The 15857-nt window shown below is 42.2% G+C and overlaps 1 protein-coding gene across 1 annotated transcript; it reads left to right on the plus strand.

Moving 5' to 3' along the window:
* The first annotated feature begins 262 nt into the window (after nt 1-262).
* Nucleotides 263-13650, plus strand: LOC139396811 (sphingomyelin synthase-related protein 1-like). Its single transcript, XM_071143727.1, has 6 exons — nt 263-325; nt 7712-8377; nt 8514-8609; nt 11558-11675; nt 11881-12031; nt 12177-13650. The coding sequence occupies exons 2-6, from the start codon at nt 7725-7727 to the stop codon at nt 12479-12481; spliced, it is 1323 nt and encodes a 440-aa protein (XP_070999828.1). The 5' UTR covers nt 263-325; nt 7712-7724; the 3' UTR covers nt 12482-13650.
* The last annotated feature ends 2207 nt before the right edge of the window (nt 13651-15857 follow it).

Genomic DNA, 15857 nt, shown 5'->3' on the forward strand with positions numbered 1-15857 from the left:
GCATCTATAGCTAACACTTTTACAACACTAGCCAGATATAGCACCACATAGCCCGTAGCGTCTCTGGAACTACAGTATTCATTGCTGAAAGTCGTGAATTTCATGAACCACCTGAAGTTATTTCATCCCACAACTCCACTCGATTCTGCCTTCAGCTAACACGCGAGATTGCACAATATTGACGTCAGAAGCTTCTTCTTCTGTGGTGTTCATTGAGTGTGTCAGCCAACTTTAATGGCTCATTACCGCCAACTACTTGGCTAGTGTACTCACCGGTACTCAAGAGTCAAGGTCAAAGGCTGAGTTTCTTTTCTAAACACGGATGGTAACATGTATTTACTCACACACGTTTTTTACTAAACTAATGCTGTTGATCATGTAGTGGTTCTACTGAGTTCTGTTGACGAGGGTTGATCAGTGATCAGGGTAGATCAGTGAGGACATCATTGTTATCAGAGCACATCTCCTTGATACCTCCAATTTGTAGAAGAAAGGTCCTGATATGGAGACAGCAGCCTATGTATCAGTAGGAGAAAGGTCCTGATATGGAGAGCAGCTTACTCAGCAGTTTAGGTCCAACAGTCCTTTGGATTAGGAGGAAGTGTGTGCTGGAGAGCAAATGAGTATTGGAGTCACAGAAGACAGAGAGAGAACGATTGGTAATGTACTCTCTAGTTTAACTGACTGGTAATGTACTCTAGTTTAACTGAATGGTAATGTACTCTCTAGTTTAACTGACTGGTAATGTACTCTCTAGTTTAACTGACTGGTAATGTACTCTCTAGTTTAACTGACTGGTAATGTACTGTCTAGTTTAACTGAATGGTAATGCACTCTCTAGTTTAACTGAATGGTAATGTACTCTCTAGTTTAACTGAATGGTAATGTACTCTTTAGTTTAACTGAATGGTAATGCACTCTCTAGTTTAACTGACTGGTAATGTACTGGTAATGTGCTATAGTTTAACTGGCTGGTAATGTACTCTATGGTTTCACTGACTTGTAATAACCTGGTAATGTACTCTATGGTTTAACTGGCTGGTAATGTACTATAGTTGAACTTTTTTTATTTTTATTTCACCTTTATTTAACCAGGTAGGCCAGTTGAGAAGAAGTTCTCATTTACAACTGCGACCTGGTCAAGATAAAGCAAAGCAGTTTGACACAAACAACAACACAGAGTTAAACATGGAATAAACAAACATACAGTCAATAATACAGTAGAAAAATATATAAACAGCATATGCAAATGAGGTAAGATAAGGGAGGTATGGCAATAAATAGGCCATGGTGGCGAAGTAATGACAATATAGCAATTAAACACTGGAAAGGTAGATGTGCTGAAGATGAATGTGCAAGTAGAGATACCGGGGTGCAAAGGAGCAAGATAAATAAATAAATAAATAAATACAGTATGGGGATGAGGTAGATTGGATGGGCTATTTACAGATGAGCTATGTGCAGGTGCAGTGATCTGTGAGCTGCTCTGACAGCTGGTGCTTAAAGCTAGTGATGGAGATGTGAGTCTCCAGCTTCAGTGATTTTTGCAGTTCGTTCCAGTTATTGGCAGCAGAGAACTGGAAGGAGAGGCGGCCAAATTAAGAATTGGCGTTGGAGGTGACCAGTGTGATATACCTGCTGGAGCGCGTGCTACGGGTGGGTGCTGCTATGGTGACCAGTGAGCTGAGTTAAGGCGGCGCTTTACTGACTAGTAATGTACTAGTAATGTACTAGTAATGTGTTAGTAATGTGCTCTCTAGTTTAACTGACTGGTAATGTACTCTCTAGTTTAACTGAATGGTAATGTATTCTCTAATTTAACTGAATGGTAATATACTCTCTAGTTTAACTGACTGGTAATGTACTCTCTAATTTAACTGGTTGGTAATGTACTCTCTAGTTTAACTGACTGGTAATGTACTCTCTAGTTTAACTGGCTGGTAATGTACTCTCTAGTTTAACTGAATGGTAATGTACTCTCTAGTTTAACTGGCCGGTAATGTACTCTCTAGTTTAACTGACTGGTAATGTACTCTCTAGTTTAACTGGCTGGTAATGTACTCTCTAGTTTAACTGACTGGTAATGTACTCTCTAGTTTAACTGACTGGTAATACTGTATACTCTCTAACTTAACTGGAATAATAACAATAACAATAATAGTGACAATAATAATACATTGTAAATATACAAAGAGGTTCAAAAATATTTGGACAGTTTTGGCTCTGTACTTTGGATTTGAAATGACTGAGGTTAAAGGCCCAGTGCTGTCAAAAACTTGAATTTCTTTTGTATTATATATACAGGGTATTCAGAAAGTATTCAGACCGCTTGACTTTTTCTACATTTTGATACCTTACAGCCTTATTCTAAAATGGATTAAATAGTTTTTCCCCCTCATCAATCTACACACAATACCCCATAATGACATCACAATACCCCATAATGACATCACAATACCCCATAATGACATCACAATACCCCATAATGACAAAGCAAAAAGAGGTTTTTAGAAATGTTTGCAAATGTATTGTCGTGACGTGGCCTTTTCTGGGTATAGATCATGGCATCCCTCTCTCCCTCCTACACCCATGTTCTATTATCTCAGGTCGTAAATTCCTGGAGGAGACTCTCTCCCCCTGGCCATGCAGAAAGAGAGACACATAGATAGAACAAAGGAGTTCACATGGTGAACTCCTAAATCCCCAAAATGGGAATTTGATACAAAGGTCCACTTGTGAGAAGGTGGAGATGGTTCGTGGACACTTAAGGAATGGGTATGACGAGTGTGTTTCATTTGGTGACCTCAGAGAGGACAGGAAACACACATAACTATATCTCTGAATATGTACATTTCTCCATTATGGGGTTTGCATCTAATTCTTGTAGAAAATGAATGAGTAAAGATGAAACTATTTGTGAAATGATGTAAGGTGATATTAAAGCTTTAATGAAAGATAATTGTATTCCATTAAAAGTTTAACTAAGTCATTGGCCCGCCCCCGTGAGCATAGACATGATCTGGCGTCATAGACCCGCCTTTTCTATTGTTATGAATAAAAACCCCTCCTGAGGAAATCCTCTTTAGCCCACTCGTACCTCGATGGACACTGAGGGGGCACAGGTTGAGTTTAGACCACAAAAATCTCAGTTTAAGCTAAGGTTGCAATGGCTGTTGAATTCCTAACCATACCATGTGGAGCATTGGCTACACGGCGGGAAATGGTTGAACTCTGAGACTATCGATCCCGACAGAATAAGAGAAAATCTTAGATACTAATTACTAGTCTGCAGCTATAAATTATGTCAACCTGGGATGCGAAGACCGACAACTGCCGAAACATCTATTCTATGAGAACATTTCTGAATGGTACTCTGAAGTATCCATTCTAACCATGAAATACTTTGATCTTCAGGGAAGCAGAGAGAGACGATGATGAACTGACTCCAACAACGATTCCAACAGAGATCACGACGACACACTGGGCATAAATATATATTGATTGCAATTATTCCCGAATGTGTGAGCGTTCATGTGCAAAGGATTAGCATTTCAATTAATATAATTATTAACTGTGTGTAGTGAGCCCTCTGTTCTTTCCCGCCTGTTTTCAGTCCACACCCACTTCCCTCTGTCCACCAAGCCGTCATATCAGTTTAGCCCACTAGGGAACCTCCCATATCATTTCCTTGTAACCATATCTACTGTGTTTGTTTATGCATTTCTGTGATTATTTAGTTAGTTAGTAAATAAATGATTAAGACAATTGGTGTATGGATGATTCATAGTAAAAGCTGGGTTTGTGCAGATAACTAACAATTTACGACATTTGGAATGAGACTAACGTGAGGTAAAGAATAATTCATTAATCAGAAGACTAATTGATCAGATATTAAAAGTATAACTTTGTAATCTGAAGATGTTCCTTGGTGCCCCGACTTCCTAGTTAATTACATTTACATGATTAGTTTAATCATGTAATAATAATTACAGAGAATTGATTTGATAAAATAACAGTCTTCACTTTAATGGTGCCAAAGACACGACCGTATAATAAAAAAATTTAATACAAAAATATCACATTTACATAACTTTTCAGACCCTTTACTCAGTAGTTTGTTGAAGCACCTTTGGCAGCGATTACAGCCTTGAGTCTTCTTGGGTATGACGCTACAAGCCCGGCACGCTTGTATTTGGGGAGTTTCACCCATTCTTCTCTTCAGATCCTCTGTCAGGTTGGATGGGGAGCGTCGCTGCACAGCTATTTTCAAGTCTCTCCAGAGATGTCCGATCGGGTTCAAGTCCGGGCTCTGGCTGGGCCACTCAAGGACATTCAGAAATTTGTGCCGAAGCCACACCTGCGTTGTCTTGGCTGTGTGCTGAGGGTCGTTGTCCTGTTGGAAGGTGAACCCTTGCCCAGGCCTAAGGTCCTGAGCGCTCTGGAGCAGGTTTTCATCAAGGATCGCTTTGTACTATGCTCCATTCATCTTTCCCTCGATCCTGACATCATGATGCTGCCACCACCATGCTTCACCGTAGGGATGGTGCCAGGTTTCCTCCAGACGTGATGCTTGGCATTCAGGCCAAAGAGTTCAATATTGGTTTCATCAGACCAGAGAATCTTGTTTCTCATGGCCTGAGAGTCCTTTAGGTGTCTTTTGGCAAACTCCAAGCGGGCTGTCATGTGCTTTTTACTGGGGAGTGGCATCCGTCTGGCCACTCTACTATAAAGACCGGATTGGTGGAGTGCTACAGAGATGGTTGTCCTTCTGGAAGGTCCACCCATCTCCACAGAGGAACTCTGGAGCTCTGTCAGGGTGACCATCGGGTTATTGGTCACCTGCCTGGCCAAGGCTCTTTTCCCCTGATTGCTCAGTTTGACCAGGATGCCAGCTCTAGGAAGAGTCTTGGTGGAACCAACTGTTTTCCATTTAAGAAAGAGGCCACTATGTTCTTGGGGACCTTCAATGCAGAATTGTTTTGGTAAAATTCCCCAGATCTGTGCCACGACACAATCCTGTCTCGGAGCTTGGTTATGCTCTGTGGGACCTTATAGAGACAGGTGTGTGCCTTTCCTAATTATGTCCAATCAATTGAATGTACCACAGGTGGACTCGAACAGCTTACTACACAACATACACTTAGTATTACTTTCTTAGCTACAGTATACATATCTCCCTGGCATATTACATCATTTATGCAGCAGCATACAAGACATTTTTGGACTCACCCTGTACTGTGCTCACTTGAAAAGGAAGGTGGCGTGGCGGTCCTTTGTGGGAAAATGTCATAATCAACCTTTGTCATCATAGTCTGGCATTCTCTAGATTTATGGTGCTTTCAAGACAACTGGGAACTGAATAAAAACAAGGTTGAATCATGACGTCAGTGATCTTCAGGTCAGAGCTCTAGAAAGAGGCCCGAGTTCCCGACTTGCAATTCTGAGTTGGATGACCGTCAGAATGTATTTTTCCAGTCGGAGCTCGTTTTTTTCTGAGTTCCCAGAACAAGTTGTCTTGAACTCACTGATGTCAGATTTCCCAGTTCTGAGTTTCCATTTGTTTTGAGCTCGGTAGAAGTCGTGCTGGATTGACAGCAAGGCCAATGTTAAATGTTTATCCGTTTAAGCTTGGAAAACAGACCCTTAAACCCAGACTTGGGACCAAAGACCCACTCCACTGAATAGCAGGCTAGTGATTGCTTTGCATTGCTTGCAGTTAGCCACTGATTCCTTCCAAACCACTAATTTTTGAACTAACGATTTCCAACTTGTTGTGTAATGTTTGTCCAATGGCCGTTGAGCACCGATATGTTTTATCTATAAATTCTCATCATTAATTCTCTTCATATGACAAGGATTGAAAAGGATTTGCTTGTAGATTGTCGACTTGATTCGTGATGATGACTGCTAGTTTGCTAGCTAAGATTTTGAAAGTATGATGTTGACATGATTAGTACAATCAAAGCTAGTGTAGATATAACGTGATTTGACGTCATTTTATCTGTGGCCAATGATTTTGAGCCTTCTTGGATGGACACTTCTAATGTAACTCTATGGCAGCACCCAAGGGGGCTTGAATGTTCAAGCTCTACCCTTTTGAATTTGGTGGTGACGTAGTGTCCCCATGAGTGACAGAACACTGAGCCAATCACGGCGCATCTAGAGAACATTACCAACCCCTACGCTCCATATTTTCCGCTGGTTGCCCCACCACCACAGAAAGCACTGAGCTAGGCTGAAACACCTGCATTTTGGAGCTTAACCCAACGTCAACAGTGAAGAGGTGACTCTGGGATGCTTGCCTTCTAGGCAGAGTTCCTCTGTCCAGTGTCTGTGTTATTTTGCCCATCTTCATCTTTTATTTTTATTGGCCAGTCTGAGATATTGCTTTTTCTTTGAAACTCTGCCTAGAATGCCAGCATCCCGGAGTCGCCTCTTCACTGTTGACGTTGAGAATGATGTTTTGCTGGTACTATTTTTAATGAAGCTGCCAGTTGAGGACTTGTGAGGCGTCTGTTTCTCAAACTAGACACTCTAATGTACTTGTCCTCTTGCTCAGTTGTGCACCGGGGCCTCCCACCCCTCTTTCTATTCTGGTTAGAGCCAGTTTGCGCTGTTCTGTGAAGGGAGCGTTGTACGAGATCTTCAGTTTTTTGGAAATTTCTCACATGGAGTAGCGTTCATTTCTCAGAACAGACTGACAAGTTTCAGAAGAAAGTTATTTGTTTCTGGCCATTTTGAGCCTGCAATTGAACCCACAAATGCTGATGCTCCAGATACTCAACTAGTCTAAAGAAGGCCCGTTTTATTGCTTCTTTAATCAGGACAACAGTTTTCACCTGTGCTAACATAATTGCAAAAGGGTTTTCTAATGATCAATTAGCCTTTTTCAATTATAAACTTGGATTAGCTAACACAACGTGCCATTGGAACACAGGAGTGATGGTTGCTGATAATGGGCCCCTGTACACCTATGCAAATATTCCATAAAAAATCTGCCATTTCCAGCTAGAATAGTAATTTTCAACATTAACAATGTCTACACTGTATTTCTGATCAATTTGATGTTAATTTAATGGACAAAAAATGCTTCTTTAATGGACAAAAAATGCTTTCTAAGTGACCCCAAACGAACGGTAGTATATACTGTACATATGATGGGATGTATAGACATTATAGACAGTATGTGGATATAATATGTTGTATATCTGTAGAATATGTAGGACAGAATAGTATATGTACAGCAATAGTTAAATAGAATACAGTATATACATATGAAATGAGTACAACAGTATGTAAACATTATTAAAGTGACCTGTGTTCCATGGCTATGTAAATAGGGCGGCAGCCTCTAAAGGTGCATGGTAGTGTAACCAGGTGGTAGCCGGCTAGTGACAGTGACTAAATTCAGGTCAGAGTACTGGGCAGAGGCTGGCTAGTGGTGACTATTTAACAGTCTGATGGCCTTGAGATAACAGCTGTTTTTCAGTCTCAGTATAATTATTCATGTTTACTGGCTACTTGTACTGTTTTTGAATGGAGCTGGTGGTCTAAGCCAATAATGAGTATATACTGTATGTGGTCTATCTCTGTTGTGATTGGCCTCTGTGACTTAATGCTGTCTTCCCAGAACAAACTATTAGGTCTGTTATTACATTGCCGTTGTGTTACCACTGTATTAACACTGTCTGTCTCTCTCCCTCTCTCTCAGAGGGAGGAATGCTATGGCGGTGTCTCAGAGTAGTGTTAGTACGTGGAGCAGTAAGCAGGTGTCTGGCTGGCTGAAGCAGGAGGGGTTTGGGCAGTATGTGGAGCTGCTGTGTTCTAAACATCGTGTGGATGGCCCCAGCCTGCTGACTCTAAGGGAGGCTGACCTGCGTGAACCCCCTCTGAGCCTCACTGTGCTGGGGGACATCAAGAGGCTGGCCCTGGCCCTGCGGAGGCTCCAAATACAGAACCAGAAGCAAATGGAGGAGCTGGGGATAGGGTTAGGGGGATTAGGGGCTGCTGCTGGGGGGGACAGGGCCTGTCACGAGGAAGACTGGGGGGATCACAGGGCTGACAGGCGGTGTAATAGAGGAGATTGTGTGTGTAACGGGGCAGGGCGCCGTCAGGTGGATTGTGGGGTCTCAGGGTCATGGTCAGGGTCGCGACCCCGGTCAGGGATGGCGTTAGAAGAAGACCAGTGCCACATTCACTCCACTGGGGACAGGAAGTGCCTTCTAGGGCGTCTGGACCCAGAGCTGTGGAAGACAGTAGTCAGCTCTGTTTACGTCATGCTCGTCTTCGGATTTACCTCCTTCGTCATGGTGATCGTCCACGACCGCGTTCCCGATATGACAATTTACCCGCCACTGCCCGACATCTTCCTGGATAGGTGAGTCTGACCTTTAACCTCTAACCCCTGACCTCTAATCCCACTGCCAGACATTTTCCTGAATAGGTGAGCTAGACCTCTAACCTCTGACCTCACATTATTATTCCAACGTTATTATTCTCTTTTTCTCTGACAGTGTACCCAGAATCCCTTGGGCTTTTGCGATGGCGGAGGCTTGTGGTTTAATCCTAGTTTACATCTTCCTGTTGGTGCTACTACTACACAAACACAGGTACTACTGCACTACTACTACTACTACTACTACTACAACTAGACAAACATGTGTACTACTGCAATACTACTACTACTACTACTACTACTACTACTACTACTACTGCTACTTCAGCTCCTACTACTGCTACTTCAGCTACTACTACTACTGCTGCTGCTACTACTACTACTACTGCTACTTCAGCTACTGCTACTTCAGTTACTACTACTGCTACTTCAGTTACTACTTCAGCTACTACTGCTGCTACTACTACTACTACTACTACTACTGCTACTGATACTACTGCTACTGCTACTACTCAGCTACTACTACTACTGCTACTTCAGCTACTACTACTACTACTTCTGCTACTACTACTACTACTTCTGCTACTACTACTACTGCTACTTCAGCTACTACTACTGCTGTACTTCTCTCTCTCTCTAGGTCTATCATATTGAGGTCTCTCTCTCTCTCTAGGTCTATCATATTGAGGTCACTCTCTCTCTAGGTCTATCATATTGAGGTCTCTCTCTCTCTCTCTCTCTAGGTCTATCATATTGAGGTCTCTCTCTCTCTAGGTCTATCATATTGAGGTCTCTCTCTCTCTCTCTAGGTCTATCATATTGAGGTCTCTCTCTCTCTCAGTCTATCATATTGAGGTGTCTCTCTATCTACGTCTATAATATGTCTTTTTCTCTCTCTCTCTCTCTAGGTCTATCATATTGAGGTCTCTCTCTCTAGGTCTACCATATTGAGGTCTCTCTCTCTCTCTCTAGGTCTATCATATTGAGGTCTCTCTCTCTCTCTAGGTCTATCATATTGAGGTCTCTCTCTCTCTCTCTAGGTCTATCATATTGAGGTCTCTCTCTCTCTCTCTAGGTCTATCATATTGAGGTCTCTCTCTCTCTAGGTCTATCATATTGAGGTCTCTCTCTCTCTCTCTAGGTCTATCATATTGAGGTCTCTCTCTCTCTCTCTCTAGGTCTATCATATTGAGGTCTCTCTCTCTCTAGGTCTATCATATTGAGGTCTCTCTCTCTCTAGGTCTATCATATTGAGGTCTCTCTCTCTCTCTCTAGGTCTATCATATTGAGGTGTCTCTCTACAGTGCCTTGCGAAAGTATTCGGCCCCCTTGAACTTTGCGACCTTTTGCCACATTTCAGGCTTCAAACATAAAGATATAAAACTGTATTTTTTTGTGAAGAATCAACAACAAGTGGGACACAATCATTAAGTGGAATGACATTTATTGGATATTTTAAACTTTTTTAACAAATCAAAAACTTAAAAATTGGGCGTGCAAAATGATTCAGCCCCCTTAAGTTAATACTTTGTAGCGCCACCTTTTGCTGCGATTACAGCTGTAAGTCGCTTGGGGTATGCCTCTATCAGTTTTGCACATCGAGAGACTGAAATTTTTTCCCATTCCTCCTTGCAAAACAGTTCGAGCTCAGTGAGGTTGGATGGAGAGCATTTGTGAACAGCAGTTTTCAGTTCTTTCCACAGATTCTCGATTGGATTCAGGTCTGGACTTTGACTTGGCCATTCTAACACCTGGATATGTTTATTTTTGAACCATTCCATTGTAGATTTTGCTTTATGTTTTGGATCATTGTCTTGTTGGAAGACAAATCTCCGTCCCAGTCTCAGGTCTTTTGCAGACTCCATCAGGTTTTCTTCCAGAATGGTCCTGTATTTGGCTCCATCCATCTTCCCATCAATTTTAACCATCTTCCCTGTCCCTGCTGAAGAAAAGCAGGCCCAAACCATGATGCTGCCACCACCATGTTTGACAGTGGGGATGGTGTGTTCAGCTGTGTTGCTTTTACGCCAAACATAACGTTTTGCATTGTTGCCAAAAAGTTCAATTTTGGTTTCATCTGACCAGAGCACCTTCTTCCACATGTTTGGTGTGTCTCCCAGGTGGCTTGTGGCAAACTTTAAACAACACTTTTTATGGATATCTTTAAGAAATGGCTTTCTTCTTGCCACTCTTCCATAAAGGCCAGATTTGTGCAATATACGACTGATTGTTGTCCTATGGACAGAGTCTCCCACCTCAGCTGTAGATCTCTGCAGTTCATCCAGAGTGATCATGGGCCTCTTGGCTGCATCTCTGATCAGTATTCTCCTTGTATGAGCTGAAAGTTTAGAGGGACAGCCAGGTCTTGGTAGATTTGCAGTGGTCTGATACTCCTTCCATTTCAATATTATCGCTTGCACAGTGCTCCTTGGGATGTTTAAAGCTTGGGAAATCTTTTTGTATCCAAATCCGGCTTTAAACTTCTTCACAACAGTATCTCGGACCTGCCTGGTGTGTTCCTTGTTCTTCATGATGCTCTCTGCGCTTTTAATGGACCTCTGAGACTATCACAGTGCAGGTGCATTTATACGGAGACTTGATTACACACAGGTGGATTGTATTTATCATCATTAGTCATTTAGGTCAACATTGGATCATTCAGAGATCCTCACTGAACTTCTGGAGAGAGTTTGCTGCACTGAAAGTAAAGGGGCTGAATAATTTTGCACGCCCAATTTTTCAGTTTTTGATTTGTTAAAAAAGTTTGAAATATCCAATAAATGTCGTTCCACTTCATGATTGTGTCCCACTTGTTGTTGATTCTTCACAAAAAAATACAGTTTTATATCTTTATGTTTGAAGCCTGAAATGTGGCAAAAGGTCGCAAAGTTCAAGGGGGCCGAATACCTTCGCAAGGCACTGTATCTACGTCTATAATATGTCTTTCTCTCTCTCTCTCTCTAGGTCTATCATATTGAGGTCTCTCTCTCTCTCTCTAGGTCTATCATATTGAGGTCTCTCTCTCTCTAGGTCTATCATATTGAGGTCTCTCTCTCTCTCTCTAGGTCTATCATATTGAGGTCTCTCTCTCTCTCGGTCTATCATATTGAGGTGTCTCTCTATCTACGTCTATAATATGTCTTTCTCTCTCTCTCTCTCTAGGTCTATCATATTGCGGCGTCTGTGTTCTCTGATTGGAACAGTGTTTCTGCTGCGTTGCGTCACCATGTTTGTTACCTCCCTCTCTGTACCTGGACAACATCTACAGTGCTCCAGTAAGGTGGGATACACATACTAACACACCCAGACTACCTGATGACTGGGTGATTATAGGGCAGAGTCTGATGACTGGGTGATTACTGGACACAATGTTCACATCATTGCTAACTGTGTGTGTGTGTGTGTGTGTGTGTGTGTGTGTGTGTGTGTGTGTGTGTGTGTGTGTGTGTGTGTGTGTATATATATGTATATATATATATATATAGATGTATGGTGATACGTGGTCTAAGGTCCAGAGGGTGTTAGCTATATGGAGTGGCTTTGGCATGACGCTGAATGGAGTGGATACCTGTGGAGATTACATGTTCTCTGGTCACACTGTGGTACTCACCATACTCAACTTCTTCATCACAGAGTGTGAGTCGTACTCTGTGTGTGTGTGTGTGTGTGTGCAACAAAAACATTTGTCACAAGTGCTGATTAACAACATGCCCTACTAGAGATCAGAGAGGGATATTATAATGCCTGATTATATACTGTATATCCTGTATATTTCCTGTAGATACTCCTCGTAGCTGGCACCTGATCCATACCATCTCCTGGGTACTGAATCTGTTTGGTATCTTCTTCATCCTGGCGGCTCATGAGCACTACTCCATAGATGTGTTCATAGCTTTCTACATCACCACCAGACTGTTCCTGTATTACCACACTCTGGCCAACACCAGGGCCTTCCAACACAGCCGCCGTGCTCGGATCTGGTTTCCCATGTTCTCCTTCTTCGAGTGTAACGTCAACGGTCCTGTTCATAACCAGTACAACTGGCCCTTTAGTGGGCCTGCCTGTATGAAGACACTGATTGGATAACACAACGCAGCACACACACACAAAGGTAGGGTTAGGCTTTAGTTAGTGTCAGGGTTCAATTGGCCAGATTTTAACTCCAACCTGGGGAATTAACTATGTTCTAGATTCTAAAGAATTGCATATTGTACTTTCAGTAATATACAGATAATGTATGGCTAGCAGTAGATATTGAGCTGTGTATAATGTATGGCTAGCAGTAGATATTGAGCTGTGTATAATGTATGGCTAGCAGTAGATATTGAGCTGTGTATAATGTATGGCTAGCAGTAGATATTGAGCTGTGTTTAATGTATGGCTAGCAGTAGATATTGAGCTGTGTTTAATGTATGGCTAGCAGTAGATATTGAGCTGTGTATAATGTATGGCTAGCAGTAGATATTGAGCTATGTATAATGTATGTTGTTTATTGATGAGTTTAATCAGTTAGCTGTGTGGTAGTGTATGTAGCTGGCCATATTTAATGTATTGGAATCTGTGCTTCATTAACATCATGTATGTACACTGAGTGTACTAGACATTAGGACTCTTTCCACGACATAGACTGACCAGGTGAATCAAGGTGAAAGTATTGATGTCACTTGTTAAATCCACTTCAATTATTGTAGATGAAGGAGAGGAGACAGGTTAAAGAAGGATTTTTAAGCCTTGAGACAATTGAGACATGGAATATGTATGTGTGCCATTGAGGGTGAATGGGAAAGACAAAATATTTAAGTGCCTTTGAATAGGGTATGGTAGTAGGTGCCAGGCGCACTGGTTTGAGTGTGTCAAGAACTGCAACGCTGCTGGGTTTTTCACACTCAACAGTCCTACCACCCAAAGAACATTCAGCCAATGGGTCATTGATGAAAGAGGACAGAGAAAGCTGTGCAGAGCAACAGATGGGCTACAGTTAGTCAACTGACAGTCCAGTACAGCTGCCCAAAGACCCATATAATAATGCACAACTTGTCGTACCTTGACACAATCTTACAGAGTTCCAATTCTTTAAAAAAAATAAATGCGTTTGCAGTGAGCTAAGGAACAAAAATGCTGGACACTGGAGAATTGGAAAAACATTTCCTGATCTGATGAATCCCGGTTCCTGCTGTTTCACTCTGATGGGAGGACTAGGGTATGGAGAATACCATGAGTACATGTATCCATCATGTTGTGATGGGAGGACTAGGGTATGGAGAATACCATGAGTACATCATGTTGTGATGGGAGGACTAGGGTATGGAGAATACCATGAGTACATCATGTTGTGATGGGAGGACTAGGGTATGGAGAATACCATGAGTACATCATGTTGTGATGGGAGGACTAGGGTATGGAGAATACCATGAGTACATCATGTTGTGATGGGAGGACTAGGGTATGGAGAATACCATGAGTACATCATGTTGTGATGGGAGGACTAGGGTATGGAGAATACCATGAGTACATCATGTTGTGATGGGAGGACTAGGGTATGGAGAATACCATGAGTACATAATGTTGTGATGGGAGGACTAGGGTATGGAGAATACCATGAGTACATGCATCCATGTCGCGTGCCAACATTGCAGCTTGTTGGTATGATGGTGTGGGTGTGTTTTCAGGACACACATTGGACCCCTTGGTAAAAGTGGAGCAATGTTTGAATGCCACAGGATATCTGAACATCATTGCCAATCAGGTGCATCCCTTCATGGCAGCAGTGTATCCATCTGCAAATATATTTTTTTCAGCCCCATGCCACAAGGCTAGGATTGGTTCCACAAACATGACAGTGAATTCAGCTTATTGCAGTGGTCTGCCCAGTCCCCAGATGTCAAACAAACTGAGCATCTGTGGGATGAGATGGAACGAGCTATTAAGTGTAGAGATCCAAACCCACCAACTTGATACAACTATGGGAAGCATTGGAGATAACATGGGCCAGCATCCCTGTGGAACGATTCCGCCACCTTTTAGAGTCCATGCCCGAGGAATTGTGGCTGTTCTGAGGACAAAAGCGAGTGCAACTCAATATTGGGAAAGTATTCCTAATGTTTTGTGCACTCAGTGTATGTTTCAGTTCATTTATTGATTTTTAAAAACATGTATTTTTAATTTAACTAGGCAAGTCAGTTAAGAACAAATTCTGATTTACAATGATGGCCTACCCCAGCCAAACCCGGTGTAACAAGTGCGCTGAGAGTCGGGAAGCAAGTTTAGGGAGTGAGTGTTTTACTAAATAAAAGAAACAATGAACACGAAACACAAACAACGCACCGACATGAAAACAGTGTCAGTAACACCTGAGGAAAGAACCAAGGGGAATTACAGATATAGGGAAGATAATCAAGGAGGTGATGGAGTCCAGGTGAGTGTCATGAGGCGCAGGTCATGAGGTGCAGGTCATGAGGCGCAGACGATGGTGACAGGTGTGCGGGATAATCAGCAGCCTGATGACCTAGAGGCCGGAGAGGGAGTGTACATGACACCCGGATGAATGCTGAGTCAATTATGCACCGCCCTATGGGACTCCCAATCACAGCCGGATGTGATACAGCCTGGATTCAAACCAGGGACTGCAGTGACACCTCTTGTACTGAGATGCCAGGCCTTAGACCGCTGCACCACTCAGGAGCTCTGATACTTGTTTTGTTGTTGATGAATAATTGTTTGTAATGCAGAAATGATTTTACTAGTAGCAGGGCATAAGAAGGGTTAGAACCATACTAAGTTTACAACGGAACACAACCTAAGTAATCCATATCCTGTTTACAATTCTATTGGACACTAGATCCTGTTCTATTGGACACTAGATCCTGTTCTGTTGTTCTATTGGACACTAGATCCTGTTCTGTTGTTCTATTGGACACTAGATGCTGTTCTGTTGTTCTATTGGACACTAGATCCTGTTCTATCGGACACTAGATCCTGTCCTGTTGTTCTATTGGACACTAGATCCTGTTCTATTGGACACTAGATCCTGTTCTGTTGTTCTATTGGACACTAGATCCTGTTCTATTGGACACTAGATCCTGTTCTGTTGTTCTATTGGACACTAGATCCTGTTCTATTGGACACTAGATCCCGTTCTGTAGTTCTATTGGACACCAGATCCTGTTCTATCGGACACTAGATGCTGTTCTGTTGTTCTTTTTGACAGTAGATCCTGTTGTGTTGTTCTATTGGACAAAATACCCTGTTCTGTTGTATGTTACATGTATGTTTTGTTCGATAATGTGCATATTTATATCCATAAATCTCAGTTCACATTGGCGCGTTACGTGCAGTAATGTTTTGATTCTAAAACATCTGGGGATTTTGCAGAAATACTCATAATAAACATTGATAAAAGATACAAGTGTTATTCACAGAATTAAAGATAGACTTCTCCTTAATGCAACCGCTGTGTCAGATT

The sequence above is a fragment of the Oncorhynchus clarkii genome, unplaced genomic scaffold (genome assembly GCF_045791955.1).
Source record: "Oncorhynchus clarkii lewisi isolate Uvic-CL-2024 unplaced genomic scaffold, UVic_Ocla_1.0 unplaced_contig_4189_pilon_pilon, whole genome shotgun sequence".
Lineage (NCBI taxonomy): Eukaryota > Metazoa > Chordata > Actinopteri > Salmoniformes > Salmonidae > Oncorhynchus > Oncorhynchus clarkii.

Coding starts and splice junctions, on each gene's coding strand:
- LOC139396811 (XM_071143727.1), top strand. CDS start 7,725: ATGGCGGTGTCTCAGAGTAGTGTTAGTACGTGGAGCAGTAAGCAGGTG. Junction 11,676..11,880: donor ATCTACAGTGCTCCAGTAAG/GTGGGATACACA, acceptor ATATATATATAG/ATGTATGGTGATACGTGGTC. Junction 12,032..12,176: donor CAACTTCTTCATCACAGAGT/GTGAGTCGTACT, acceptor TATTTCCTGTAG/ATACTCCTCGTAGCTGGCAC.